Source organism: Pelodiscus sinensis, chromosome 12, assembly GCF_052426305.1.
Source record: "Pelodiscus sinensis isolate ZL-2025 chromosome 12, ASM5242630v1, whole genome shotgun sequence".
In the NCBI taxonomy this organism is placed as follows: Eukaryota; Metazoa; Chordata; order Testudines; family Trionychidae; genus Pelodiscus; species Pelodiscus sinensis.
The window spans coordinates 3,716,760-3,742,920 of record NC_143063.1 but is presented as its reverse complement, the minus strand read 5'-3'; the positions used below and the strand labels follow the sequence as shown (position 1 = coordinate 3,742,920).

Below are 26,161 nucleotides of genomic sequence, written 5' to 3'. Positions count from 1 at the left end.
AATCTAAGCCAAGCAAAGCCATTTCCAGTATTCTCTCTCAAACAGGCCAGCGAAAAGAGTGCTTTAAACACACCCATTCCCTCACTGTGTCTGAAAGGCAAAGACTAAGAACCTGAGCAAAACTGAGTGTAATGAAATGTGAAACTGATGTCAGCGATTTTCCTTATCCAACCATTTGCAATGACGGCCAGAGCACCAGTAGGGACAAATACACTGGGCTTTTCAAAGCTTCACTTGTAGTGATCTATGGTTTTATGAAGGCTCCCAGTCCAGTCTCCTATCCCCTGGAGATAGGAGCCTTTCAAATTGTCCATGCCACCTCAGGAGATTTTGGGAGCCTTGAGCAAATCCTATGGGACTGATACTTCCACCCCCATCCAAACCTGCTGTAATTGTATCTGTATTAAACTATTGTGTGATGGTGTCCTGGCTCCACACAACTACATGCACCTGTGTTCCTCCTCAGTGGTTCTACAAGAGCTCCCTTCAGTTGAGCCTCTTCCCTCTGGCTTCTGACTGGGTACTCCCCGGCTGGACAGCTCCCTGCCTTCACTGTGTTATCCCGGCCCGCAGGGCCAGGCTGCCCGACACACCTGCCGGCTTCCCCCGGGGCCAGAGGCGAGGGGAATTGCTCCAGACAGGAGTTCAAAGCTGCTTCCTTGTGAGCTTTGCGCCTAAGGCAGAAAGCGGGGCAGAGCCAGCATTGCAACCCGCAAAGGAAACTCGCGTGGGCTACTGAGCGGCGCAGAGCGCCCCTAACTTGGGGCAGCAGGGCTCGGGGGTGGGAAGCAGCGCGGGAGGGGGCGCAGGGTTCGGGGGCAGCACGGGGGCGCCAGGGCTGTGGGGCAGGAGGCAGCACGTGGTGGGGTGAGGAGGCAGGGGGGGAGTAGCAGGGCTTGGGACAGGAGGCGGGGCGGGGCAGGGGGGACAGGAGGCAGCGCGGCGTGGGGGGGGAAGCAGCACAGGCGAGGGGGGGGACAGGAGGCAGCGCGGGGCGGAGGGAAAGCAGCACAGGCGAGGGGGGGACAGGAGGCAGCGCGGGGCGGAGGGGAAAGCAGCACAGGCGGGGGGGACAGGAGGCAGCGCGGGGCGGGGGGAAGCAGCACAGGCGGGGGGGACAGGAGGCAGCGCGGGGTGGGGGGGAAGGCAGCAGGGGGGGGGGGGGCACAGGGGGCAGGAGGTGGGGGGGTGAGGAGGGGGGGGGGAGCAGCAGGGGGGGGGAGCAGGAGGGCAGCGCGGGGGGGGGGGAGCGGGGGGGGGCAGCGCAGGCGGGGGGGGGAGGCAGCGGGGCGGGGGGGGACAGGAGGGAGGGGGGCGGGGGGGAAGCAGCACAGCGAGGGGGGCAGGAGGCAGCGGGGCGGGGGGGAAAGCAGCACAGGCGGGGGGGACGGGGGGGGCAGCAGCGGGGCGGGGGGGAAAGCAGCACAGGCGGGGGGGAGGAGGCAGCGGGGGGGGGGGAAGCAGCACAGGCCGGGGGGGGCGGAGGCGGGGCGGGGGGGAAAGCAGCACAGGCGGGGGGGAGGAGCGGGGGGGGAGGCAGCGCGGGGCGGGGGGGCAGGCAGCAGGGAGGGGGGGAGCAGGAGGCGGGGGGGAGGGGGGGGGGGAAGCAGCACAGTCCGGGGGGGCAGGCAGCGGGGCGGGGGGGAAAGCAGCACAGGCGGGGGGTGGGAGGCAGCGGGGCGGGGGGGAAGCAGCACAGGCCGGGGGGGCAGGCAGCGGGGCGGGGGGGGGAAAGCAGCACAGGCGGGGGGGGGTGCAGGCGGGGGGAGGCAGCCGCGGGGCGGGGGGGGAGCAGCACAGGCCGGGGGGGTAGCGGGGCGGGGGGGAGCAGCACAGGCCGGGGGGGACAGCAGGGCAGGGGGGGGGGACAGGGGGGAGCGCGGGGCGGGGGGGAGCAGCACAGGCGGGGGGGGGGTAGACAGGAGGCAGCAGCACAGGCGGGGGGAAAGCGGGGCGGGGGGGGGCACAGGCCGGGGGGGCGCAGGGCGGGGGGAAAGCAGCACAGGCGGGGGGGGGACAGGAGGCAGGCCGCAGGGCGGAGCGGGGGGAAGCAGCACAGGCCGGGGGGGGGGGCAGCGGGGCGGGGGGGAGCAGCACAGGCCGGGGGGGGCGGGGCAGGAGGCAGCGCAGGGCGGGGGGGGAAGGGGGAGCAGCACAGGCGGGGGAGGAGGGGGTGGGGGGGGCAGACAGGAGGGGGCGCGGGGCGGGGGGAAGCAGCACAGGCCGGGGGGGGCAGGCAGTGGGGCGGGGGGGGGAAGCAGCACAGGCCGGGGGGGGAGCAGGGGGGGGCAGGCGGCGGGGCGGGGGGGGCGGGGCGGGGGGCACAGGAGGCCGGGGGGGGCGGGGGGGGCAGCAGGCAGGGGGGGGGGAAGGGGGGAGCAGCACAGGCCGGGGGGGTAGCGGGGCGGGGGGGGGGGGGGGCGGGGGGGCAGCGCGGGGCGGGGGGGGGCAGCACAGGCCGGGGGGGGGGGCAGCGGGGCGGGGGGGGAGCAGCACAGGCCGGGGGGGGTGACGGGGGGGGGCAGCGCGGGGCGGGGGGGGTAGCGGGGCGGGGGGGGGTGCACAGGGGGGGGCGCGGGGCGGGGGGGGAGCAGCACAGGCAGGGGGGGGAAGCGGGGCGGGGGGGAGCAGCACAGGCCGGGGGGGTGGCAGGAGGCAGCGCGGGGGGGGGCAGCGGGGGGGGGGCAGCAGGGCGGGGGGGGGCAGCAGGAGGCCGGGGGGGGCGGGGGGGGGGGGAGCAGCACAGGCCGGGGGGGTAGCGGGGCGGGGGGGGAGCAGCACAGGCCGGGGGGGGCAGCGGGGCAGGAGGCAGCGGGGGGGTGGGGCGGGGGGGAGCAGCACAGGCGGGGGGGAGCGGGGCGGGGGGGGGCAGCGCAGGGCGGGGGGGGGGTAGCGGGGCTGGGGGGGAGCAGCACAGGCCGGGGGGGGGGGTAGCGGGGCGGGGGGGAGCAGCACAGGCCGGGGGGGTAGCGGGGCGGGGGGGGAGCAGCACAGGCGGGGGGGGGTAGCGGGGCGGGGGGGGGCAGCACAGGCCGGGGGGGGGGCGGGGCGGGGGGGGAGCAGCACAGGCCGGGGGGGTAGCGGGGCGGGGGGGAGCAGCACAGGCCGGGGGGGTAGCGGGGCGGGGGGGGAGCAGCACAGGCCGGGGGGGTAGCGGGGCGGGGGGGAGCAGCACAGGCCGGGGGGGTAGCGGGGCGGGGGGGAGCAGCACAGGCCGGGGGGGGGCCGGGGCGGGGGGGAGCAGCACAGGCCGGGGGGGGGGTAGCGGGGCGGGGGGGAGCAGCACAGGCCGGGGGGTAGCGGGGCGGGGGGGGAGCAGCACAGGCCGGGGGGGTAGCGGGGCGGGGGGGAGCAGCACAGGCCGGGGGGGTAGCGGGGCGGGGGGGGGAGCAGCACAGGCCGGGGGGGTAGCGGGGCGGGGGGGAGCAGCACAGGCCGGGGGGGTAGCGGGGCGGGGGGGGGGGAGCAGCACAGGCCGGGGGGGTAGCGGGGCGGGGGGGAGCAGCACAGGCCGGGGGGGTAGCGGGGCGGGGGGGAGCAGCACAGGCGGGGGGGGGTAGCGGGGCGGGGGGGGAGCAGCACAGGCCGGGGGGGTAGCGGGGCGGGGGGGGGGAGCAGCACAGGCCGGGGGGGGGGGTAGCGGGGCGGGGGGGAGCAGCACAGGCCGGGGGGGTAGCGGGGCGGGGGGGGAGCAGCACAGGCCGGGGGGGTAGCGGGGCGGGGGGGGAGCAGCACAGGCCGGGGGGGGCAGCGGGGCGGGGGGGAGCAGCACAGGCCGGGGGGGGTAGCGGGGCGGGGGGGAGCAGCACAGGCCGGGGGGGTAGCGGGGCGGGGGGGAGCAGCACAGGCCGGGGGGGTGGCGGGGCGGGGGCAGCAGCAGCGGGGCCGGGGGGGGGGCGGTCCCGCGCGGGCCGGGCCGGGCCCCGCTGCCATGGCAACCCCGGGCGATGGCGGACGAGGACGCGGAGAGCGTGCGCACGGCGGACTCCCAGGACCTGGCGGCCCTGCCCCTGGGGTACCTCGAGGTGCTGGTGCAGGAGGCCAGGTAGGGGCCGGGCCCCCAGCGGCGCCTGCCGCCCCCGGGCTTGGGGGGGGCGCCCCGGCCCAACGGGCCCCGCGGGCCGGGCTTGGCTAGAGCAGCGGGGGCCTGAGCCGCCCCCCCCCCGGTCTGTTGGCGCCCGGGTCCCTCTGGCAGTGGCCGGGAACACGGCGCTGGCGCAACTCTCCCAGCGAGGGCATGGGGGGGGGGGAGGGCATGGGGGGGGGAGCTGGAGGGAAGTCATGGGGGGGGGCCTGGAGGGGGGGGGGGTGCCCAGTGAAGTCATGGGGGGGTGCCCAGTGAAGTCATGGGGGGGGCTGGAGGGAAGTCATGGGGGGGGGGTGCCCAGTGAAGTCATGGGGGGGTGCCCAGTGAAGTCATGGGGGGTGCCCAGTGGGTTACTCGGTGGCCTCAGCGCACCCCCTGTGACCGGCGGGAGCCTGGGCTGCAGTCACAGCAAGCCAGAGGGGCCAGGGGCCGTTCTTCTGGCAGGATGTTTCTGATCAGGGCCAAGTCCAGACCAGCAGAAAATAAGCTCAGAGAGCAGGTCACCCATCTCCAGCCTGATCCTGCGCATCGTTCAGGACTGTTGCTTGACCAGCATCACACGTCTGGCTCCTGGACTGGAGGAAAAACCCCGCTGGCAGCAGCTCCGCAGTGGGGGCTGTGGGTTCCAGCCAGAAACACCTTCCTGGGATCCCGCCCACTAGCAGGGATCCTGGACAGGAAAGAATGACCCTACTGCTCCCACAGAAGATTTGAAGGGGTGCTTTCAAAGCCCCTTCCCTAGAGCCTGCCCTCCCATAGATGTCCACAGCACACCACTTCAGTTTGAACAGGAGTGGGGCTTTAATGAGCCTGGGCCTGAATCTCCTTTCCTTTACCCCACTGTTGCATCAAGAAGCAAGTCAGGTCATTTGTGTGCATCTAAGGAGGGTTATGCTGCCCCACCTAACATTTTCTGCATAGATTCCTGCATTAGTACCCTTCCTCTCTAATTGCTATCCTATGATCCTTATCTGCTTCCTTTAACTATCCAATCTTTAGGTGCTTATAAGTTACCAGTTCTGCCTATTCGTTTTCCCCCTTTGATATTGTCATACCCTCTGCTCCTTGTTTCCCACCCCCTTCCCTTTTTTTTTCTCCTTCCCCTCTCCCCTATTTATTTTGGGTCTGCACATCCTAAACTCAAAACTCTGGTCATCTGAAGCTGTGCCCATGAAAGCTCATGATACCATCTACGGCTACGTCTAGACTGGGCTGATTTTCCGGAAATGCTTTTAACGGAAAAGTTTTCTGTTAAAAGCATTTTCGGAAAAGAGCGTCTAGATTACCACGGACGCTTTTCCGCAAAAGCACTTTTTGCAGAAAAGCATCTGTGGCCAATCCGTGGCCAATTGAGACGCGCTTTTGCGCAAAAAAGCCCCGATCGCCATTTTCACGATCGGGGCTTTTTTGCGCAAAACAAACCTGAGCTGTCTACACGGGCCCTTTTGTGCAGAAGGGACTTTTGCCCGAATGGGAGCAGCATAGTATTTCTGCAAAAAGCACTGATTTCTTACAGTAGGAAGTCAGTGCTTTTGCGGAAATTCAAGCGGCCAGTGTAGACAGCTAGCAAGTTTTTCCGGAAAAGCGGCTGATTTTCCAGAAAAACTGGCCAGTCTAGACACAACCTACATGTTTTGTTAGTCTATAAAGAGCTACCAGACCATTTGTTGTTTAAGTTTATTTTCACCATTATGAGCCTTGTGTTTCCCCTCCAGTGTCCTACACCGACTATATGCTTTGTAGTATCTTACACCTGAAAGTCAGTGCTTGCTCATTCCAGCTTCCATCTCCTTACAGCCATGCCCTCGCCATCCTCAAAGTTGAGACAGAAATGTTTGACAAGTACTACAACAAGATGGAGCCAAAGGATCAGGTCAGCCACTTGTTGCCAGATATACATGGATCTTCGCTGGACCTGGGACAGGTACTTTACAGAGCTAGGGAGGTGGTTACTTCTTGTTTGCATCAGGGTCTGCCTGTCAATAGGACTCTGACTATCTAGACACCTCCCGCGCACTTCAGTTCTCATTTTGATCTCTCCATCTTAATATTTGTGTGAAAAGAGGCACGGGGGGGAGGGAGGGGCTGTCACACAAACACTTCCAGATGGGCTTCCCCTTTGCATCTCAGTTTCAAATATACTCTGGATTTCTTGAAAATAAGCGAGTGAAGCAGAAAAGCAAGGTTTTCCATGCAACATCTCTATCTTACAGCCACAGTGCTTAGACTTGATGGGGATGGAGGCCTCAGAAGGAAAGTTAGCTACATGCTTGAGGTGAGATACTGCTGGTCTAGCAGGCATCAGGGTTTGGGCTGTCCCTTGCTGCAGCGGGATTTAGTCTGAAGATCAATCAGTTTTCAGTTTCCAATCCAGCCCCAGAGACACTCTTCTTTTCTCTTATATGAAAACACTTTGTCCTTCCACAGCATGTACCAGAGACCTGAAAGTGCTTTAGAAGCATTAATTAATTTAGCCTCACAAACCTGTTTATCCACATTTCACAAATTGGGAAACCGAGGCACAAGAAGATCAAGAGACTTGACCAAGGTCACACATGAAGTCTGTGACAGGTCCTACATGTCCTGGACTCTACCTCTTGTTCTTCAGCTAGCACTCTGACTCACCTTCCTCTTGGGTTCTTTTCCACTGACATGTGAGGATCCATGACCTGGGCAGAGCTGAGTCAAGGAATGGGAGTTCTAGTGGCACTCCTCACCATGGGCCTCCTTCCGGATGGTCTGTTGCACTGTCTTGTCTCCATGCCTGCAGCTGAGATTGGAATAGCCTTTTTGGCAGCTTTTTCCTAGATGGAGTGGACTTTAAATAGAAATCTAAACAGCCAAAAAGGGGTTACAAATGGACACGCCAAATAATCTACAAGCCTGATTCTCATTTACACTAAATCCACTTTACATTGCTAATTTATACCCTTTTTGCTGCCAGAGTGAGGCTGGCTTCAATGCAGAGTTAACTCAGATGATTGGCAGCTGGGTTAGGCCAGCCCAGATGTGAACGATCCCATTGCAGAACTCTACCTGAGTTACTGGGTCCTCACTTGTTCTGCACCTACCTGTATGTTGCTGGGACTTCTGGGGGCACTTCCATGGCTCTTTGTGCTGCAGCATGCGGAGCGGCTCTATGTATCTTTCCCAGTGAACTGTGGGAAAGCTTGTCTGTCCTGGGCATGCTAGGGCAAGACATTGAAAGAGTATCAGCATCAGAGGGATTAGTTTGCATCATTGCCAGGTGGGTGCATTTCTGGCTTGGGTGAAAGCTTTGCTCAGGCTTTAGCTGCTAGCCCCATTTAAAAGCATCACCGTAGGCGTGCGCAGCACATTTCATTAGGGTGTGCACCCAGGGAATTTTATTTGCTATTGGCGAACATTTATTGAATATTCAATCATAAAGGACATGCTGCGAGCAAACGCGGGCTTTCTATACATCTCTACATGCGGCGCCTATTACATAATACAACAATCCATACTTTAAAACTAAAAGAGCATATCATGCGATTAAATTAAAACGCAAAGCCACTTTTTTTTTGAGACATTAGGGTGTGCCTGGGCACACCCCCTGCACACGCCTATCAGCACCACCAAACTTGGGTGAGAGAGTTTTGTGTGTGCAAAGGAGTAGGAGGAACACGTGGGAAACTCTGCAGCAAAGACATAGCTACGTGTAAATCAGAATCCAGCCCAATACGTTTCCTAACATAAAAAGGGAAATAAGGACAGCCCAGGGAATTAGACCAGTTATTTTAACTTCAGTGCCAGGAAAGATAATGGAGCAAATAATTAGGGAATCCATCTGCAAACATCGGGAAGGCGATAAGGTGATAGGTAACAGCCAGCATGGATTTGTAAAGAACAAATCATGTCAAACCCACCTAATGGCTTTCTTTGATAGGATATCAAGCCTTGTGGATAAGGGGAAGCAGTAGATGTGGTATATTTACACCCGGGGTCGGCAACCTATGGCAGTGTTTCTCAACCTTTTTTTATATAAAGTACCCCTTTAAAAAAAATTATAAGTACCCCCAGAACTTACAGTTTTCAGACACACATTTTTTCTACCATTGCAACACATTTGTTTAAACAACTTAATTGTAGCCAGGTGGGCAATGAAATTTTGGGGTGTAAAAAGTACAAAAATAATAAAGAGCTGTAAAACTTAACACAAAAATTCAATTTTCTCCAAATTTCAGTTGTGTTGACGTGCCCCCCGGACTTCTCTCCAGTACCCCTAAGGGTGCTCGTACCACTGGTTGAGAAACACTGATCTATGGCACGCTTCCCATAAGTGGCACGCAAGATGATTTTCACTGGCCCACAAGCCTCCCTGCCCAATCCAGTGTGCAGTGAACACTAGCGCGCGCACACACACACACACGGCTCCGCATGTTGCCATTTCCCTTCCCCCGGCTGGGACAGGCTCACGCAAGCGCAGCAGCGGCCTCCCTACCATCCACCCCCCCAGAAAACGTAGGTGCCAAGATGGCTTCCAGTGGCATGCGGTTTCCGGAGTTTGGAGCATTTTTCGAGTCCTGGCGAGCTCCTGCCACCCACTGCGGCTGCCCCACCCCTGCACGCCATGTGGCCTTCTCCCTCCCCACGTAGGACTGCCTTTGCTGCGCGAGGCCCCAGTCTGGCCACACCACCTCCTCCTCCATCTCCAAGCGGCCACTTGTCACAGCAGCCACTGCCACGGCTGCCGTGGGTGGGGGGGCTAGGTCCAAGGCAAACCCCGGTGGAGCTGCTCCCAGATCTCAGTGCCTTGGAGCTGCTGCTTCAGCCCCAGGAGGGGCTGAAGAGAGCCCAGCTGGGGCACTACAAGGCGGGGCGCCCTCAGGCTCAGCAGGTGCGCTCCATGTGCTGCCGTGTCTCTCGCCCCTCCCCACCCCGCTGGGGGAACGGCAGCACATGGAGCCACTCACTGTGCCTCTCTCTGCTGTGAGCCGGGTCAGGCAGGGAAAGTCGGGGCTTCCCCCCTCTCCCACATCCCTGCATGCCCTCGGAGTGGGAAGCCAGAGCTGGTGTTGCAGCCTTGCACCTGCACGGACTCCCTGCTGTGTGGGGCAGGGGGAGCTGAGCTCCCTTTCTCTTCCCACCCTGCTGGGGGAACAGCAGAGCAGTGACGTGTGAGGCTTTCCCCACTGCAAAGGGGTGCGAAGCCAGGTAAATGTTCCCCCTCATGCCCAAGCCCCCCCCACTCACTCTCCTCCCCCACCAAGACCCTCACCCCCAGCTTACTCCAACACCCTCCCTCCTGGCCAGACATCCTACCCCCATCCTGTTCCTGCACCCTCCCTTGCTCCTGCTCTCTCCAGTTGGCCAGACACCCTATTCCCAGCTGGCTTCTGCACCCTAACTCCCTCCTAGAGCTCACAACCTCTCCCCCTTCTGCATCCCAGCTCCTGCATCCCATTCCTACTCCACTCGCTGGCAGCCCTGTCTCACATACCGAACCTCTCATTTTTGTCCCTACCCCAGAGCCTAAGGGGGGTCCATAAAATCCACTAACTGTGAAACCCAAGAAAAGTAAATCTGGCCTATGGGAAACCCTGAACCTCAGTCCTCTCTGTCCCTTCCCCTCACCCCGTGGGACTGGAGCACCAGAGGAGGGAGGTTTCTCAGTTGGGGGCCACACCAGTGAGAGTTGGGAGTTTTTGGAGGAGTTTTTTTGCTTCTCACTTGTATGGTCCCCAACTGATTTTTCTCTGGGTCAGTGGCCCCTGATCCAAAAAAGGTTCCTCACCCCTGCCATAAATAAGGAAAACATTGAAACCTTTTGTGTTGGACATAAATGAATATTTTATTTTATTTAAAATGAAGTTTGATAAACTAACACGAGAAAGTTAAAACGCTTAGTCTGTTTAATAATTTAAACTAAACTGTTCTCCCCTGCTGCAGCTGGTTCAGAAAATATGGTCACCGTACCCAGTCTGCCCCTGCGCCCTCATCCCCCCTGCAGGCAGATCTGTAAATAGAAGTGAATAAGTTAAATCTTGGCACACCACTTCTGAAAGATTGCTGACCCCTGTCTCGCAGGACCGTCTCAATAACAAACTAGGGAAAGACAACCAAGATGGAGATACTATAAGATGGGTGTGTAACTGGTTGGAAACCATCCCTAGGGGTGTGGGGCCTGGAACAACCCCCCACTCTGTCCCTACCCAATCTTGTCCAGCTCACTCCTCCTCAACCCCTTCCCCCAAACCTCATTCCCCAAGCGACGTGACCCAGGGGACTAGCGAGGGGCCTGGCACTGGTAGCAAGGGCTGGGCCTGCCCCTGCACTCACCCGTGGTGGCAGGAAACAGAGTGACCCAGCTCCAGCCTGCTGCTGGTGAGTCCCACCCCTTTTCCCAAGCTCCCTCCCCCAAGCAACGGGGCTGGGAGTCAGCTGAATGGAGCGGGCTGCGGCTGGGTAATTCTGCTTCCTGCCGCTGCCATTGAGTGTAGGGGCAGGCTCATACCCTGCTGCTGGTGTTAGGCCCCCCCACTCGTCTCCCGGACTGCCCTGGTCCCCACAGAGCCCCCCAAAGCACAGGGCCTGGGCAGGTGCACCAAATGATCCTATGGACAGGACGGCTCCGTTTGCAGGGCTGGGTCTGGTTCTATTCAATATCTTTATCAATGATTTCGATGATGGCATAGAGAGCACGCTCATTAAGTTTGCAGATGATACCAAGCTGGGAGGGGTTGCAAGTGCTTTGGAGGACAGGGTCATAATTCAAACTGATCTGGACAAACTGGAGAAATGGTCTGAGGTAAACAGGATGAAGTTTAACAAGGACAAATGCAAAGTGCTCCACTTAGAAAGGAACAATCCGTATCACACATACAGAATGGGAAGTGACTGTCTAGGAAGGAGCACTGCAGAAAGGGATCTAGGGGTTATAGTGGACCACAAGCTAAATATGAGTCAGCAGTGTGACGCTGTTGCAAAAAAAGCAAACATGATTCTAGGATACCCTAACAGGAGTGTTGTGAGCAAGACATGAGAAGTCATTCTTCCGCTCAACTCAGCACTGATTAGGCCTCAGTTGGAGTTCTGTGTGCAGTTCTGGGCACCACATTTCAAGAAAGATGTGGAGAAATTGGAGAAGGTCCCAAGGTGAGCAACAAAAACGACTGAAACATGTCCTGTGAGGGAAGATTGAAAAAAAATTGGGTTTATTTAGTCTGGAAAAGAGAAGACTGAGGGGACATAACAGCTTTCAAGTACCTAAAAGGAGGAGGGAGAAAACATATTATCTGATGACAAGACAAGAAGCAATGAGTTTAAATTGCAGCAAGGGATGTTTGGGTTGGACATTAGGAAAAAGTTCCTGCCTGTCAGGGTGGTCAAATACTGGAATAAATTGCCCAGGGAGGTTGTGGAATCCCCATCTCTGGAGATATTTAAGAGTAGGTTGGATAAATGTCTATCAGGGATGGTCTACAATACTGGGTCCTGCCATGAGGGCAGGGGACTGGACCTGATGACCTCTTGAGGTCCCTTCCAGTCCTAGTATTCTATGATTTATGATTCTGTGATCTATGATTTAAGAGCAGGTTAGACAGACATCTATCAGGGATGATCTAGATGGTGCTTGGTCCTTCCGGGAGAGCTGGGGACTGGACTTGATGATCTCTCGAGGTTCTTTCCAGTGCTATAATTCTACAGATCCCTCACAGTCACCAGGGTTATTTCCTTTTCTAAGTAAAAAGAAAATATGGTAACTGCTGGCAAACATTGACCTTGTAATGGTGACCACTGTGAAAGGGTCCCTTTGCTACCTATTTGCTCCTTCAGTCTTTTTATTTCTCTGGATTGCAGACACGTCCCAGACGTAAATCTAAATCCCGTGTTGCAACAGATCGTTTTTTCGTCCTCACCGTGGAGCAAAAGAATGATCTAGCACAGCGGGAGCTGGATGAAACAAAGGAAGAAATTCAGCAGACCCAGGAGAATTCTGAACGGATTATACAGAACTACCAGGTACAGCATTCCATGAGCTGTAGACGCCATGGTTTAGTGAACAACTGCTTTATATGGCCTCTCTCTTTTTAGCCCCACAGCTCTTATGCTGTGGGAAAGGGCAGTTCCCCCGAGGGAGTTGATTTGCTAGACAGACAAATATCTTCATTTCTCCTAGGTGCCTATAAATTGCTAACACAGAGAGAAAGGTTAGTATGATTTATTTAGCTTTAAGGTTTTTTTTCCTTGACTGCTTTGGAGAATGCAAGAGCTGGGAGGTGAACTAAGAAAGAGTCTCTCTGCTGCAACAGCTGCTCAGGGTGTTTACATGCTCCCTGATGAGAACAAAAGCTACCAGGGCTCCAAACCATTGTCTCGTTCAGTTAGATCATTTGCCATAGAGGCTTCTATTTGCTTTATTACCGACCCAGTTGGCTTTCTTCAGCTTCTTTCCACTGCACAAAGAATGAGGGGGCTGCAGTGTCATCGTGCCAGCGTGGAGCATGGCAGGTAGCATGCAGCTGAATACTGCGATCGCTGCTCTGTGAGCCTTGAGCTAGCGGGCAACAGCCTCTTGGGCAGCAACAGTAGGTGCAGGGCTGCTGCGGGAAAGCAGCTGTACCGAGAGTTCTGAAAAGTGACCCTGCTCTAAAAACGGCACGTTGGGCTTCCATATTTTGGTCTCAGTGACTCCTTGTCCAGTTCTACCCAGTTTACAAGTAAACTGTGTTTTTGCCTAACTTCACTGTCACAGGCTTGCCTGAAGGGGCGGGGCTAGGCATGGTTGTGCATCACTAGTAATAAAAGGCCAGCAATTCGATCTCACGCAGATGTGAAACCAGAGTAACACCGTTTAAATCAACGGGGAGGCTCTGTCTTTACATTGGCATAAGTGAGATTCATCTCTTCCCATTATAGAGTCTATCCCAGCAGTTGCTTACATGTCATGCCTTGTAGTTCAGGGGAGGAAATGTTGCAAGTTTAAAGAATCGCCTTTGCCTACTGAGCGGGCAAATTTGCTAGATACAAAGCCTGGAGTGTCAGATCTGCCGGTCCACTTGCCCCTTCACCCAGTAAGAGTTTGATTTGGAGGTCTCTAAAAATGGCAGAAGCCTTTAAATAACGGTGTTGCTTGCACTCCTAATTCAGAACATCCACACAAATCAATTTTGAAAAGCTTCTGTGCTCTTAAGGCATCGTTCTTGTCTTACATCCCATCCACTTCCGTGTTAGAAGAGTGAGACAGAAGCTCTTTCATTAAGCTAAATGATTAGAACTTAACTGTATCATCCCGAACATTCACATATTCTTATCAAAATGGTGTTTTGAACACAACCATTCCTGCAGACTTGGAGATATTTGCAGATCAGGGCAGAACTTAATAACCCTGAAACTTAAGTATGATCAGATGTACTGCTTGTCTTGTTCTTCAGTGAATGAAAGATTGGTGTTATTAACAAAACATCACCGCCACAGGGAAAACAGAGCAAAATTCACTGACATCAATGGAGTTATGCCAACAGAGAACTCGGCCCCGCCGTTCCTATACATTGTTCTCTGCCCCACCCCTACCCCAGCCCAAAAATCGAAAGCGAGGGGATATCTCTTTGCTAGAATGTGACTTTGATTCTACAGGCAGTCATGGAAGAAGCAGCTATTCAGTGGGCTGATATTAAGAAAGCTATGAGCAACTTTAACAAAGACATTATCCAAACGATATCCAAGAAGAAAGGGAGTGTCGTAGCTTCTGAGAAGGTGCTGAGATACCTGGAGGAGAAGAACCACAACAGGGTCAGTTCAGAGTTGTGCATTTACACATTTATTATATCCCTGGCTGAATAGTTTAGATACAATCCTGATCCCCTGCATTGGCAAGTCTGTTTGGCTGCCACCCTGTACATTGCAATTCACTGTTACAGTTGTGTGCTGGAAGTTCCAGTTACGTGTCCAGCTACGGTACAGGAGATATGGTACAGGAAGGACTGTAGGGCTCACCCTAGTGGAGGCTGGAGGAGTTGCAGGGCTGATGTATGTGGGATTTGGGTCCGGGACTGTCAGAGCATTGCTACCGATTTACATCCAGGGGTGTGAATGGCTGCCTAGTGGGGATGCTGCCTCCTCTCCTTTTCTGGCCAGTGACAAAGCGTCATGCAAGTTACATAGTGGCGGGGAGGAATGGAAGCGTCATGATATGAAGTGGAGCCGGGGGCTCCACCACACCAGCGGCCAAGACCAGTGACGGTGACAGCATGTTCTGGTGTCTTTTTTAGGATTCGATGAAAGAAAAATTGCGCTTGAAAAACGATTCTCTCAAAGTCCAGAAGAAGAAGTTGCAGCTGCAGCTGAAGCAGGTGTGTGCCAACTGAAGAGCCCCAGCGAGGCTGCTGCCCTTTGAAAACGAAAGCCCACTGCCTACAGAGATTTCCGGCCCTCCCCAAGGAGTCTAACGTTTCTGTGAAAGTTCTCTGCATCTTGTCTTCATGCCTGGGCTTGGCGAGTTTTTATTCCTTTCTTAGTTTATTAAGGAAAGGCCCCAAATGGAGCCCCTTGTTTGCTGGAGGCAGGCCCAAAGCAGCTTCCAACCTGTGAGCTAGTTGTGCAGGGTGACAGCAGCAAAGATCCTGAAGAGGGGGAATTTGCACCTTGTGTGCCCTGGAGAAGGATCTTTGCAGCTCCTCATGGAGTCCCGGAGGGAGTAGCATGGGTGTTACAGGAGCGTAGCCAGGGGTGCGGCGTTCAGGCACAGAAACCAAGATTAAGGGAGCAGCAGGTTGTGTCCATTGCTCCTCTCTGTGTCCTGAGTTAGCAGCCTGGCCAGATTGGGTTGAGGATTCCTCCCTTCAGACTCATCCTCCTTGCAGTCCTCACAGACCAAAGGCCTATGATGTGTCATTTAGCCTCAGGGCAGTGCTCAGCAGTCTCTGCATCTTTGCTGGCTTGCAGAAGGAAGAGATGGGGGAGGCACTCCATGAGGTTGATTTCCAGCAGCTGAAGATTGAGAATGCTCAGTTTCTGGAGAAGATTGATGAGAGGAACCGGGATCTGCTACAGCTAAAACTGACAGCCGGAAACACTCTTCAAATCCTCAATTCCTACAAAGTAAGGTTTTGGTTGCTTCAGGTCAAATGTAGCGTGTGTGTGCGTGCGTACACGTACACACACCACTGTCCCTCACACTCTCTCTCTCTCTCCCACACACACAATTTTCTGGCCATCTCTTTCAGTCAGACATATTATATTCCTGCTTAACAGCTGTCTGACTTCCCTGTGATACACATGCCACTAGGTGGGGGCTGGGAGTTGACACCTGCCCTGGAATTTTTAGAACAGTTCCTTTGTTGATGGATTTGCCTGTCACAAAAGGATCCCTGTGTTCACCGTGGCCGCTTGGCTGTGTTTTGACACACCCTCCTGTACATGCTTTGTGGCATCCACATGTGAGGGTGTGAAGCTGCCAGCCTTGCAGTGTAGTTATTTTATCCCACAGGGCAGTAAGCAGTAACGTGAGCCCTGACCTAACTAGAGACTTTTGGGTAGCTTTGCAATAAATCTGGCTCTAGCCAAGGGTCTTTAAGCTGTTAACTGTTATGGCTGCTGCAGTTATCTCATCAGCTACGCAGGGTTAAGACTGCCTAGTGCTTGGGTGGGTGATCTTCCAGACCAATTAGGCAGAATCCTCCCCTGAGTCAGTACTGATGTTGGGGCACCGTGCTGTAATATCAAAAGGAGGGTTGTGGCCATTAAAAGTCCATCCCATGGCAGTTTTCGCAAGAGATGGGGTATTAGGCATAGTATCCTGGTCCAAACAACACCATAGATATTTCCAGTGGGCCTTTCACTTCCCCTCCAGTCCTGCCTCCAGCAGGCTTACTGCGTTCCACCCCGGCACTAGCTGCATCTCTGTGGGAGGAAAACAGAAGAGCTCAGTCCCTTACCCACTTTTGGATGCCTGGGTCTGGCTACCTTCAAGCCAAAGGGGAGATTTTCACAGAATGCCCAACTCCTGCACGTGGTCAATTTCTCTGGATGCTTTTCTCCTGTTTGTGCCTTTGCAGATCTCCCCGCCCCCCAAGCTGTTGTTAAATTCCCCCCTGACCTTTCCCGGTGTAAGAGTTTTCCTTTCCTTTTTTCTGCTGTAAGAAATGTTGGGCTGCAGTGGTAGGACACGATATTAGGACCCAGGCTGCACTCCGTCTCAGTGCTCCTTGGTGACGTCTTGGCTACCAAGTAACATCACCCTAGAATGCATTAAACAAAGGCTGGATCCTGAGGCTGCCACCCACAAGGGAAACTCAGAAACGCGATGCCACTTTGATCGACGCATTCTGCCCCACACAGGCAGTCGGGAGCAGAGGCCCAGAAGGCCCAGCCTGAGCTAACGGTTGACAAGACACTCAGTGTAGTGAGTGAAAGGGACTCCAGCTTCCCTGTTCTCTGATGAGCTGGTGCCCTCCTCGCTGACTTTACCGCATTGTGCTGTTTCAGAGAAAGCTGCAGAATGCCACAGCAGCTGCTGCCCGCCTGATGAAAGATATCTCCCAGAGGAAGGAGCTGCTGGAGAAGATGGAAAGGGAAACCACGCTGGTGGAGGAGGTAGGAGGACCATCCGAACCAATCAGCACAGGGATTCTGGGTTCACTCGGTTTTTTAATCCTGAAATTTCATGTTACGAGACCGTTTCTCCTAACATTTCCCAATGCTGCAGAGCTGCACAGCGAGCCGGGTAATGAGACACCCCCAGCCTGGGATCCCAGTGCCACAGGAGCAGGGCTGGAGCAAGTCCACCGAGGCAGTCGGCCCAGTTCCGATCACAGCCTCGTTTTGCACTGTTGGAACTTTGTCGGCCTCAGCAGAGTTACGCTGGAGCGACACTCATGGGATCACCAGACTGTCCCAGGGTTCTTGGCACACTGCCCGTCGCTGGTGCGGCACCGGGAGTCGTCCTCATTGCGGCCGCAGTCGGGAGGGACTTTGAATCGCGAACGGCCAGGAGACAAAGGAGTGAGGATTCTCAGAACAGTGTTAACTTGGCATCATGCTTAGCCCGGAAGCTCTCTGGGGAAGGGGCTGTCTTTTTGTGCTGAGCTTGTACAGCGCCTAGCTCATGGAGTCCTGATCTCCAATGAGGATGCCAAGACACTAGCCCAGTCCAAATAAGAAATGATTATAATAATACCCTACATGGTCTATTACATATATAATGTCACAAAGGAGTATTTCAATATTAAAACATGGCGCACTGTAATACTAGAAACGGAGTGCTTAAAGTCTGGCTGTGAAATCCACAGTCAGCAAGTGCCCTGGTACCAGAGACTGATTTAGGGGCGCTCTGAAAAATAGCTCACTTTTCGTTAGGTACCAAAGGGCGGAGTTTGGACCTTAGCTTTCGGCTCCCAGCTTTGGCAAAGCGCTTTGCAATTCATTTCCTTCCTCTTTTTAGAGGCACTGCCCAGGTCCCTCCTGCGAGGCCACCCGGGAGGCCCCCCGCTGGGTCTGTGGCACTCCAGCGTGCCAGGCTGTAGCAGCACACAACACCCAGCTGTGGCCCCAGGGAGTTGCCCTGCGATTTCGAACAGCTCTGGGGTACCCCAGCAGACAGGAAACCCAAAGGTTGCACAGCTCAGTGGCTCAGCCTGCAGTTTTAGAGGGCGGGGAGGGTGGGGTCCAAATGAAGTTGCCAGGCAACAGAAAGGAATGTCCCATCCAATCGATCTCTTCTCCTCTCTCAGGAGCGAGCCACGGCAGAGCGTGTGAACAAGCAGCTGCGGCAGCAGCTCTCGGATTACCGAGTGCCCCCTGTGCTGAAGTACGTCACTCAGAAGATGGCCATGTTTGAGCTGGAAAACAGTATCAAGATATGGGAGAGGAAGGTGGAGATTGCCGAGGTACAGTAAGACAAGCTCTCCTCCCTGAGTCCGTAGCTGAGCCAATGGTGCCTGTGTCCTCCCCTGGGCACAGCCAGGGCTTCACTTCCAGAGGGCACCTATTTGCACCCACCCACCCACAGCCTTCTGACTGTGGTGAAGTACAAGCCAGGCAGCGTGCGTGGGAGATTTGAGATGTGGTTTTAACTTCTCTAGAATAGACCAACTCAACATGCTTCCTGTTTACAAAGCTGCAGGCATGCCCTAGACTGAAACAGAGTGTGTCTAACAATTACACTCAGGCTGGAAGCCAAGAGGTTTTAAGCCAGGACCTGGTTATTAGTGAGTTAACAGGAAGCATCATCACATTATTATTATCCTGATGTTTTTCACAGCTATGAAATACAGAAGAGCACTTCTCCTCAGATCTCCCTGCTGCACAGGTGACCAGTATGGGCCTTTTCAAACACTCCTGTGCATGAATCCTTTGAAAATGCTTTAGATCAAATTTCTGATCCTCTTCATTTGACTGTCTCAAAGCACTGTACAAGCGTTCCTTATTAATTAATCCGTATCCCCATGTCAGGCTGCCTGGAGTAGCTGACGACTGTGAGGGCGAACCTCAGGGCAAACTGTCAAAAAGCAGGGCAGACACCCCAAACTGGTGATATGTCTTATCATTAGATTTCACCAACCTTGCAACAAGTGAGAACTCCATCGGAGTCTTACCATGGAGATACAGCCAGTGGGCAGTCCAGTTTATCTAGCCATCCTGAGAAGCTGGACAAGGTGATGGTCACTTTACACCCCAAATCACAACAATATTCATGTTACTCCCAGGCCCAAAGGATCAGTCACTTATCGCAGGCCAATTGTACTCAGATTCCAAAGACAATGCCTGTAGCCGATCCCGTAATAAAAGACTTAGTAACAAAGCAAAAGAGGCAGGTTAAAACAGGAAACACACACAAATGAGACAGTCACGTAGCATCCTACAAGCATTCCATAAAGTCTAAATACACTGCAATCCATTTTCACTGCACTAACCCCCAGGTAAGCCAGACTGGTTTCGGTTTGTCAGTGTTCAGATGGGCTGGTGCCTGTGGACGAGGGGCAGCACATGGAGCCAGTGCTGTACGTGCCAGCCACTTTCAGGAGTGGTGCAGGGTCAGGGCAGGAGTGAGCTGCCTTAACCCCACTGCTCTATCCCATGGGCAGCTGTCTGGCCCCTCCCAGGGTGGTTGGACCCACAGCCCTGCCCTCTCCAGGCCAATGCCCTATCCCCTACTCCACTCAAGAAACCAACCCCACCTCCCTACCTTCAGAGGGTCCCTTACCCTGCCTTCCTATCATGGGAGCCAGCTCCAGCCCTGGGGCAGCTGGTGTTGGATGCCAGGCTGCTACCTTGGTGGGTGGCATGGGAGAAGGGGGGAACTCCAGACCACCCCCCTGTGCTCCAGATGCTGTATCCCTCAGGGCACTCAGAGCCCACCCCTCTTCCCGCCCTTCAGAGGGTCCATTATCCTGTGTTTGCTGTCTGGTCACGCCCAGGGTGGGTGGGACCCTAACCCTTGGCAGGAGCTGATACCTGGTCTGCCAGCCTCATAGGCCAATTTGCTGATGAAGAAACTGACGCACATGAAAGTTGTGACTAGCCCAAGGACACACGGTGATTCTGGGGCCAACCTAGGAGAGGGGTCCTGAAGCTCTTGCCTAGCTTCTGCCCTGTTATGCGGTGAGAGGGGTAGAAATAAAGTAACACTGGAGGGCGCCCTTTTAACGCCTAGCATTGATTCTCCGTATTGAGATGTAAACCTGGCCCAGCGTTCGTGAATTCAGACAGACAGGCATGTGACAAAACAGGCTTGCAGGTTCATAGTACCCTCTTGTCCACCCCCCGGTCACTAATGCAGAGAGATGGGCCCGAGCGGCATACTTAGATTGTAAGCTCCTTGGGGCAGAGACCAGCTTTTGTACTCTGTGTTTTTACAGCATGTGGTGCCATCGAGGGCTGGTTCAGGATGGGGCTTCTAGGCACTATGACAATACCAACAAATAATATTAAGGGGCAGCTCCACCCTGGGATTGGCACCCCCCATTCCCCCCCGAGTGTTATTCTCGGGTCCTGAAGTCGAGATCCCAAACAAACGGCTGTGTGGAATCTGAGAGCTTTCCAGGGCTTGCAGGGCTGTACCTACTCTACTGCCCTGGGTGTACAGTGCGCCCTTGGCTTACCCTGGATCCATTTTCACTTCTGCAGATGTCCTTGCAGGGCTACCGCAGAGCTTGGAACAAGGTCAAGATGGCTAGTAACCCGCGGCGGCTTTCTCTCCCCCTGCAAGGCGGCCAATGAGAGATTTGGCCTGGAGCCAGCCACCTGAAAAATGAAGCTGTTGAATGGGGGGGATGCAGATGAGCTCGGTCTGTAAAAAGAGATGGAACCCCTTCAGCCTGATTGATAAATCCAAACCGCCCGGGTTAGGACGCCTCCATTTTGTCCAGTCCCATTTGTCTGAGAGGTTGAAGCAGGCATGGGGCTCGGTCACCCCAGTTCTTTGGTGGTGTGAATTCTCTTGGAATTCACACCTCCAGATCAGCTACTAGAAGTGGGCCTCATCCTCCCTGTTTGGATCCACCTCGTCATCTCCAGCCTGATCCTGGCCTGCATATTTATACCTGCCTCTGGACATTTCCACTACATGCATCTGGCGAAGTGGGTCTTTGCCCATGAAAGCTTCTGCTCCTACACTTCAGTTAGTCTATAAGGTGCCACAGGACTCCTCGCCGCTTTTGCAGTTTTTTGCAGGGCTCCCAGAGTTCTGAATCAGCTGTGCTGCTGAGCTTCCATTACAAAAGGAATCAGGAGACACCGGTGGGGGGAGCGGAAAGTTTAATAGCCCCGAGGGAGTGCCAAGAGACAGATTAACACACTAGGTCCTTGCTGGGGCAGGAGGACAAGTCAGCGCCATGCACCTGGAGCGGGCCACGTTGCCTCTGTCAACAGCACTAAAAGTGTCGGGGAGGGTGCTGGGAATAGGCCCTGAGGAAGCCAGCCAGCCAGTCACCCAGTTGCCTCCCTACCACAGCGTCACATCTAGTAAAACAGGAGAGAAAGCAAAAGGAAAAGCGCGCTCATTTCCATGAGGGGCTGCGGCTGATGGGGAGCCTGGGCAATGGGGAGCATTTCCCCGCTGTAGTAGTCGTAGTACACAGGCTCGGACTTGCTGTAAGCCCTGGCTCGCCCGTCCTGGGCTGGCTTCGCGTCGTCCGCTCGCTGCCGTGCTTGGCCACGGTCGGACCCACGTTCGGAGAGGCCTGCGAATTGAAATAGCTTCTCTGCTGGCTCAGACAGACCTTCCAGCGCCTCAGTCGGAGGCTGGAGAGCGGCGTGTCCTCTGGCAAACGTGGGATACACGGGGACTCCTGCGGCGGCTGTGGTGGCTGAAAGCCAGTCACTGTAATAGGCCACCTTGGTGTAGAGAAATGGCCCGTAGCACCTCATGCCACCCTGACTCAGCACTCCGTTCAGAACCCAGTCCCCAGTCTCCCTGGCCTGGCACATGACTGGGTTTCCTTGGTCCCCCTTGGGAAGAGAAGAGGCAAGTTTCAGTCACGAGGGGGCCTGCTGTCCTGCTGCCTGTGCTGTGCCACTGTTGCTCTTCCCGGCGGGGCCTCTCTACTAACCCTGCACTGGAAGGCAGACAAGTCCCACCCCTTGCTGCTGGCTCCCTGGGGGCTGCATTCATGGAGTGCAGCTCCGTTTCCCCAGCCAAAGGCCAGTGCTTGTGGTGTGACCAAGCCTCAGGACAGAGGGCAGAACGTGACGTGTGGAAACTAAGACCCGAGGATGACGCAGGTCGGGGATCTCGTGGACAATACAGGAGCTAATTGGTGCTGCAGGGGTAGTGTGATGGGAGAGGGGCCACCGGCTTTTCAGCGTTAGGGTTCCCATGTAGTTTGCACCCTGTGTCTGAATCTGCTCCTTACCAAGCACCCGGTGACGTAATCGGAGTCCCGGTGGCTGCTGCACTCGGTCGTGACGATTCTCTTCAAGGGGCACGGCTCCACGTCCACGACGGAGAGCTTCCTGAGAAAGCCGGCTGCCGCGTGGCTTCCTGGCTGAGCCAAGAAACCCAGAGATCAGAGGCCCCCCACCCAGGCTGCATTTCTTCCTACCGACAGGCCCAACCGGCTAAAGGGAGCACTGTCGGGACAGGTCCCTGCACTGCCAACTGGCTCCTCCCAGCCTCTCCTTTCACACCAGCATCGCCCCCACGCCGGACAGGTGCCCCAAAGGGTCGGACCCAAATCCATTCCCTAGCGGCTGATTGGCTTGTGCAGACTCAAACAGCGCCCAGAGTTTTGAATGCCACTCTGGAGGTTTGCCCTTCTCCAGGGGTGTAGTTTGGGGGTCAGCAGGGTGTTGCCCCCCCAGACAGGGCCAGCTTTACAGGGGAGTGTCATGGTCAGGGGGCAAGGCTTGGTGCAGTGAATGTAACGCACCAGGATGGGCACCTGCCAGCAGCCCCCCAACCTGTGATTTCTCCTCCGTGCTCCCCAGCAGCCAGCTGTTCGGCCGTCCTGGTGGAGCCCCTGTTGCTGTGCATCTCTGGGGCATGGCAGGGACACAGGAGCTCAGCAGGAAGGCAGCCCCAGCTGCACCGGGAGGCACTAGAAAAGCAGCAGCAGCAAGTCCAGCTGCAGCAACTGGAGCTGGCGTGGCCACAGCTTCCGCACTCAGGTCAGCCCAGCAGACCGCAACAGCTGGGGCTCCCCTGCTGAGCTAGCCTGCACCCTCTGCCCCCAGCAGCTCAGCCCACCACAGCCAGGGTGCCCACCCCTCCAGATGGGAGGAGTCAGCCAACCAGGGGACTGGCTTCAGCGTGTGCATCTCTGTCCCCCTCATGCACACACGGTTCCGCTGGTCTGGCTGGAGCTGCCCCCCACCCCCCAATACAGCAGCCAGACCCAGCACGTCACCCAGGGAAAGGAAGGGGCTACCTGCAGTGGGGTGGAGCCACCCTGCCACCCAGCAGTTCTCCAGGGCGGCCGCGGTGAGGTTCCTGCCGGGGAAGCAGATGGGCTGAACGCCAGCAGTGAACCGCACCGGGGTGGCCGTCCTCAGCAGGGCGAGGTTCCTGTCCAGCGTGATTTCGTTGAAGTCCTCGTGGGGGATTACGGAGCTGATGGAGTAGCGGGGCAGGAGCCCGCTCTGCGCGTTCAGGTCCGTTATTCCCACCACGGCGACGGCCGGGCGCCTGGGGAGAGCCAGCAGAGGAGCCGATTGGATCAGTGGGGGGAAGTCGACAGCTCGGTGGGCCCGGAGGCAGCAGCTGCCGGAGGACGTGGGGCCACCCCGGGATCTGGCGGGAGGCAGCTTGTCCTGGGGCAGAGCCGGGGCGCGAGCTGAGTCAGGCTTTGTGCCCGTGACGTGGCGGCTCAGTGTGGCTCACAGCACAGGGAAAAGGCCACGTGCCGCCATCCCACCAGCCCTGGGCAGTGCCCCAAAGCACGATCCAAGCAGCCTGGGGCCTGCGGGAGGGACACTCCCCACTGCGCAGAGCCGCTCGGAGCAGCCCCATCGGAGGGCAGGGTTGGGGCCTCTCTGGGCTGAGTCGGGGAGGGGCAGGCCGAGAGTGGACACTCTGCAGAGCACCAGGGGGACACTTGCCAGCAGCCAGGTGGCACGTGCCGGGAAAGGGTGGAAGGCAGCCCAGGAGAAGAGGCTGGGTGCAAGCTCCCTGTCCCTTGCCAGTGGACAATGGAGAAGGGAAGAGGGAAACCTCTCAAGCATTTCCCACTCCCTGCGCCCAGGGCAGATCTCAGGGACCAGATACACGAGGGGCCGGGGAGGAAGACGAGCCCAATGCAAACGGCGGCGGTGTGCATGGGACCGTGCTCAGCACCGTCCCTCGTGCCACTGGAGGTTCATCGCGGCCTCGGCACCAGCAGCCCCAGCTACTCCGCAGCCAGAGATACCTTGGGGGGCTCAGTTCCTGCTCTTCTGTAGCAAAACCTGCCCGTCTAGCCTGTGTCAGGCAGCTGGTGGCTGCTGAGGAACTGGGCACCCCTTGTAGCCTCCCCCAAGGAGGACCTCCCAGAAGCTGTGCCCCCGTCGAGAGCAAGCCCCCACCACAAGGCATCAGCCTCCTCCAGCATCTGGCACCCACCTCGTCTGAAAAGTGGCTGCGGCGCTCAGGATCCAGTTCTCGCTCAGGATGGACCCAAAGGCCAGATGGTTGTGCTGTAGGTCCTGGATGGACGCCACCCAGGGGAATTCCCCGACTGCTGCAAACTCCTGCGTGGCACGAGAGGGGGCCAGGCTGACCTGGGAACCGCATCCTGCAAAGCAAATAAAACTTGGGCTTGCCTGCTTGTAACCATGTTTCTTTGCGACGTGGTGTGCACGTCCATACATGCCGCGTGCACAGCCGCTGCAACGTTTTCCCCTTAGCAGCGCCCCTCGGGTCAGCATGGAGTAGGGATGGAAAATCCCAACGAACCAGTTAACCAGTCAAACATTAGGATAACCGAATGTTTAACTGGTTAACCAGATCCTGGTCAGCTCCCGGCCCCCCAGCCCCAGCTGCATGGGGCTGGCTGCTGGCTCCTGGTCCATGGGGGGCCGAGCAGCCCTCTGCCTGCAGTAGGCTGTGGCCGGGAGGCTGCTCCCGAGCAACAGTTAACCATTACCCAGTAAGTGTCACCTGGTAAGGGTGATGCTTACTGGTTAACTGGTTATCCTTACATATCCTTACTGTGGAGCCCCCTGGAGTGGCACCTTCCTATGACCCTGCTTACCTGACCCCTCCCCGGCTGCTGGGACAGAGGGGAAGGGGGGTGGGTATTGGAGCACCCGCAGGACAGCCTGCGCTCTGGAGCATGGGCGTGAGGTTTGGGGGAGCAGACAGGAGCGCTAGGTCTTGTCTAGTGTGGAATCGTGACACCGCCTTGAGAGGAAAGGCCGGGAGGCAGGAGCTGTGGAAAACCAGGCAGGGTGGGCCAGAGGTTGGGGCCTTTAACTTTGACAGGTGCCTGGCTGATGTGATGGCGACCAGCCACTCGCAGGCCGGCAGCCAGTGGGGGGTGAGAAGGAGCCGAGGGTGGGCGCAAGCCGGCAGGGCCACACTAAGCACCATGAAGGTGCCGCGCCAGGGCCTCTGCAACCGACCCGAGGGAGCGGCTGCGGGAAGCACTTTCCAGCGGTTGCGCTCGCGGCCTGCACACACCTGACTGGGCGTGAGGTGAGGCAGCAAACAGGGCACCGTCCCTCAGGACCTAGCAGAGCTGTGCTTCCCAGGCTATTCCCACCGTCCCAGCTCTGCTTTTCCTCTGCGAATCCCCCTCCCCTCCTGCCCTCGGCTCCTGCGCTAGGGAGCGGCTACGGCTGCTGCCTCCCGCCATCTGGGCCGCCCCTTCGGGCAGCGCTGCCTTCCCGTGAGACCCAGCTGCCCACCCCCCTTGGGGCTGAGTCGAGAGGGGCCCGAGCTCTGTGGCCACTGGGAACAGCCTGAAGGCACCAGTGAAATGGGCGCCACGCCTCTCCTAGCCACAACTTCACTCACCCGCTGCTGGGGAGTGCGACATGCACAGGCAGAGCAGCACCAGGCCTCTCGTCCTGCTGCCCTGGCAAAGAGAGAGAGCCATTACGCACGGGCCCCCAGGCCAGAGAACTCCCCTCCTCCCACCCGGCACACCGTGGCTCAGCCACGCCATGGAGGGGCTGTTGGCATTTGCTCCGGCAAGGTACAATGTGCGAGGCCTGGGCTTCTCTTTGCCCCCAGGCCGCGTTGGAAACTGCGTTCTCTCCCAGGAGCCACTGCAGCCCCATCTCCGTTCCCACTGGGCCTCGGCTCACCCGGACGTCCACCCTGCTGCCTCACTGCGGCTCAGCGAGGCACCTCGGGCCACGTAGTGCCAGCCTGGCCCCACTGGCAGGGTCCCCCAGACGAGGCAGGGCCTCTTGGTCTGCCTCACGCCAGTGGATTCTCCATCCCGGCTCTGGGTCATCTTCTTCATCTTGGCTCTGGATCAATTCCTCCCCCCCCTCTTCACCCCGGCCAGACTCCTGCGAAGGCCTATCCCACCGGGCCTCCAAAACCCCAGCCTTCCCTCTCCAGCCACTTACCAACATCCTTGGGTTATCCTTGCCACAGGCTAGCATGAGCCCCAGCTGCCCAGCATGGAACAGACTGCCCCCCAGCCCCGTCCATCCCCCGCTTTCCCCCGTTGCCAGCATGCGCCCTGC

General features: G+C 57.4%; 2 protein-coding genes across 5 annotated transcripts; one reads left to right on the top strand and one right to left on the bottom strand.

The window, feature by feature from the left end:
- The first annotated feature begins 3,893 nt into the window (after positions 1-3,893).
- Positions 3,894-20,401, top strand: CFAP263 (cilia and flagella associated protein 263). Of its 2 annotated transcripts, none has more exons than XM_075940484.2 (9): positions 3,894-4,045; positions 5,885-6,011; positions 11,909-12,070; positions 13,685-13,840; positions 14,320-14,400; positions 14,993-15,148; positions 16,535-16,642; positions 17,779-17,934; positions 20,174-20,401. In XM_075940484.2, the coding sequence occupies exons 1-9, from the start codon at positions 3,948-3,950 to the stop codon at positions 20,264-20,266; spliced, it is 1,137 nt and encodes a 378-aa protein (XP_075796599.1). In that variant the 5' UTR covers positions 3,894-3,947; the 3' UTR covers positions 20,267-20,401. The 2 variants fall into 2 exon arrangements, with proteins under 2 accessions (XP_075796599.1, XP_075796600.1); XM_075940485.2 differs by lacking the exon at positions 20,174-20,401 and adding an exon at positions 18,309-20,152.
- Positions 20,402-20,786: 385 nt separating this feature from the next.
- Positions 20,787-26,161, bottom strand: PRSS54 (serine protease 54). Of its 3 annotated transcripts, none has more exons than XM_025187243.3 (6): positions 26,042-26,144; positions 25,479-25,539; positions 24,084-24,255; positions 22,915-23,171; positions 21,901-22,028; positions 20,787-21,496 (listed from the first exon to the last, which is right to left on the bottom strand). In XM_025187243.3, exons 1-6 carry the CDS (start codon positions 26,075-26,077, stop codon positions 21,008-21,010), a joined length of 1,143 nt encoding a protein of 380 aa, XP_025043028.3. In that variant the 5' UTR covers positions 26,078-26,144; the 3' UTR covers positions 20,787-21,007. The 3 variants fall into 3 exon arrangements, with proteins under 3 accessions (XP_025043028.3, XP_075796591.1, XP_075796592.2); XM_075940476.2 differs by having other exon boundaries at positions 25,479-25,534; positions 26,042-26,131; XM_075940477.2 differs by lacking the exon at positions 20,787-21,496 and having other exon boundaries at positions 21,566-22,032; positions 26,042-26,161.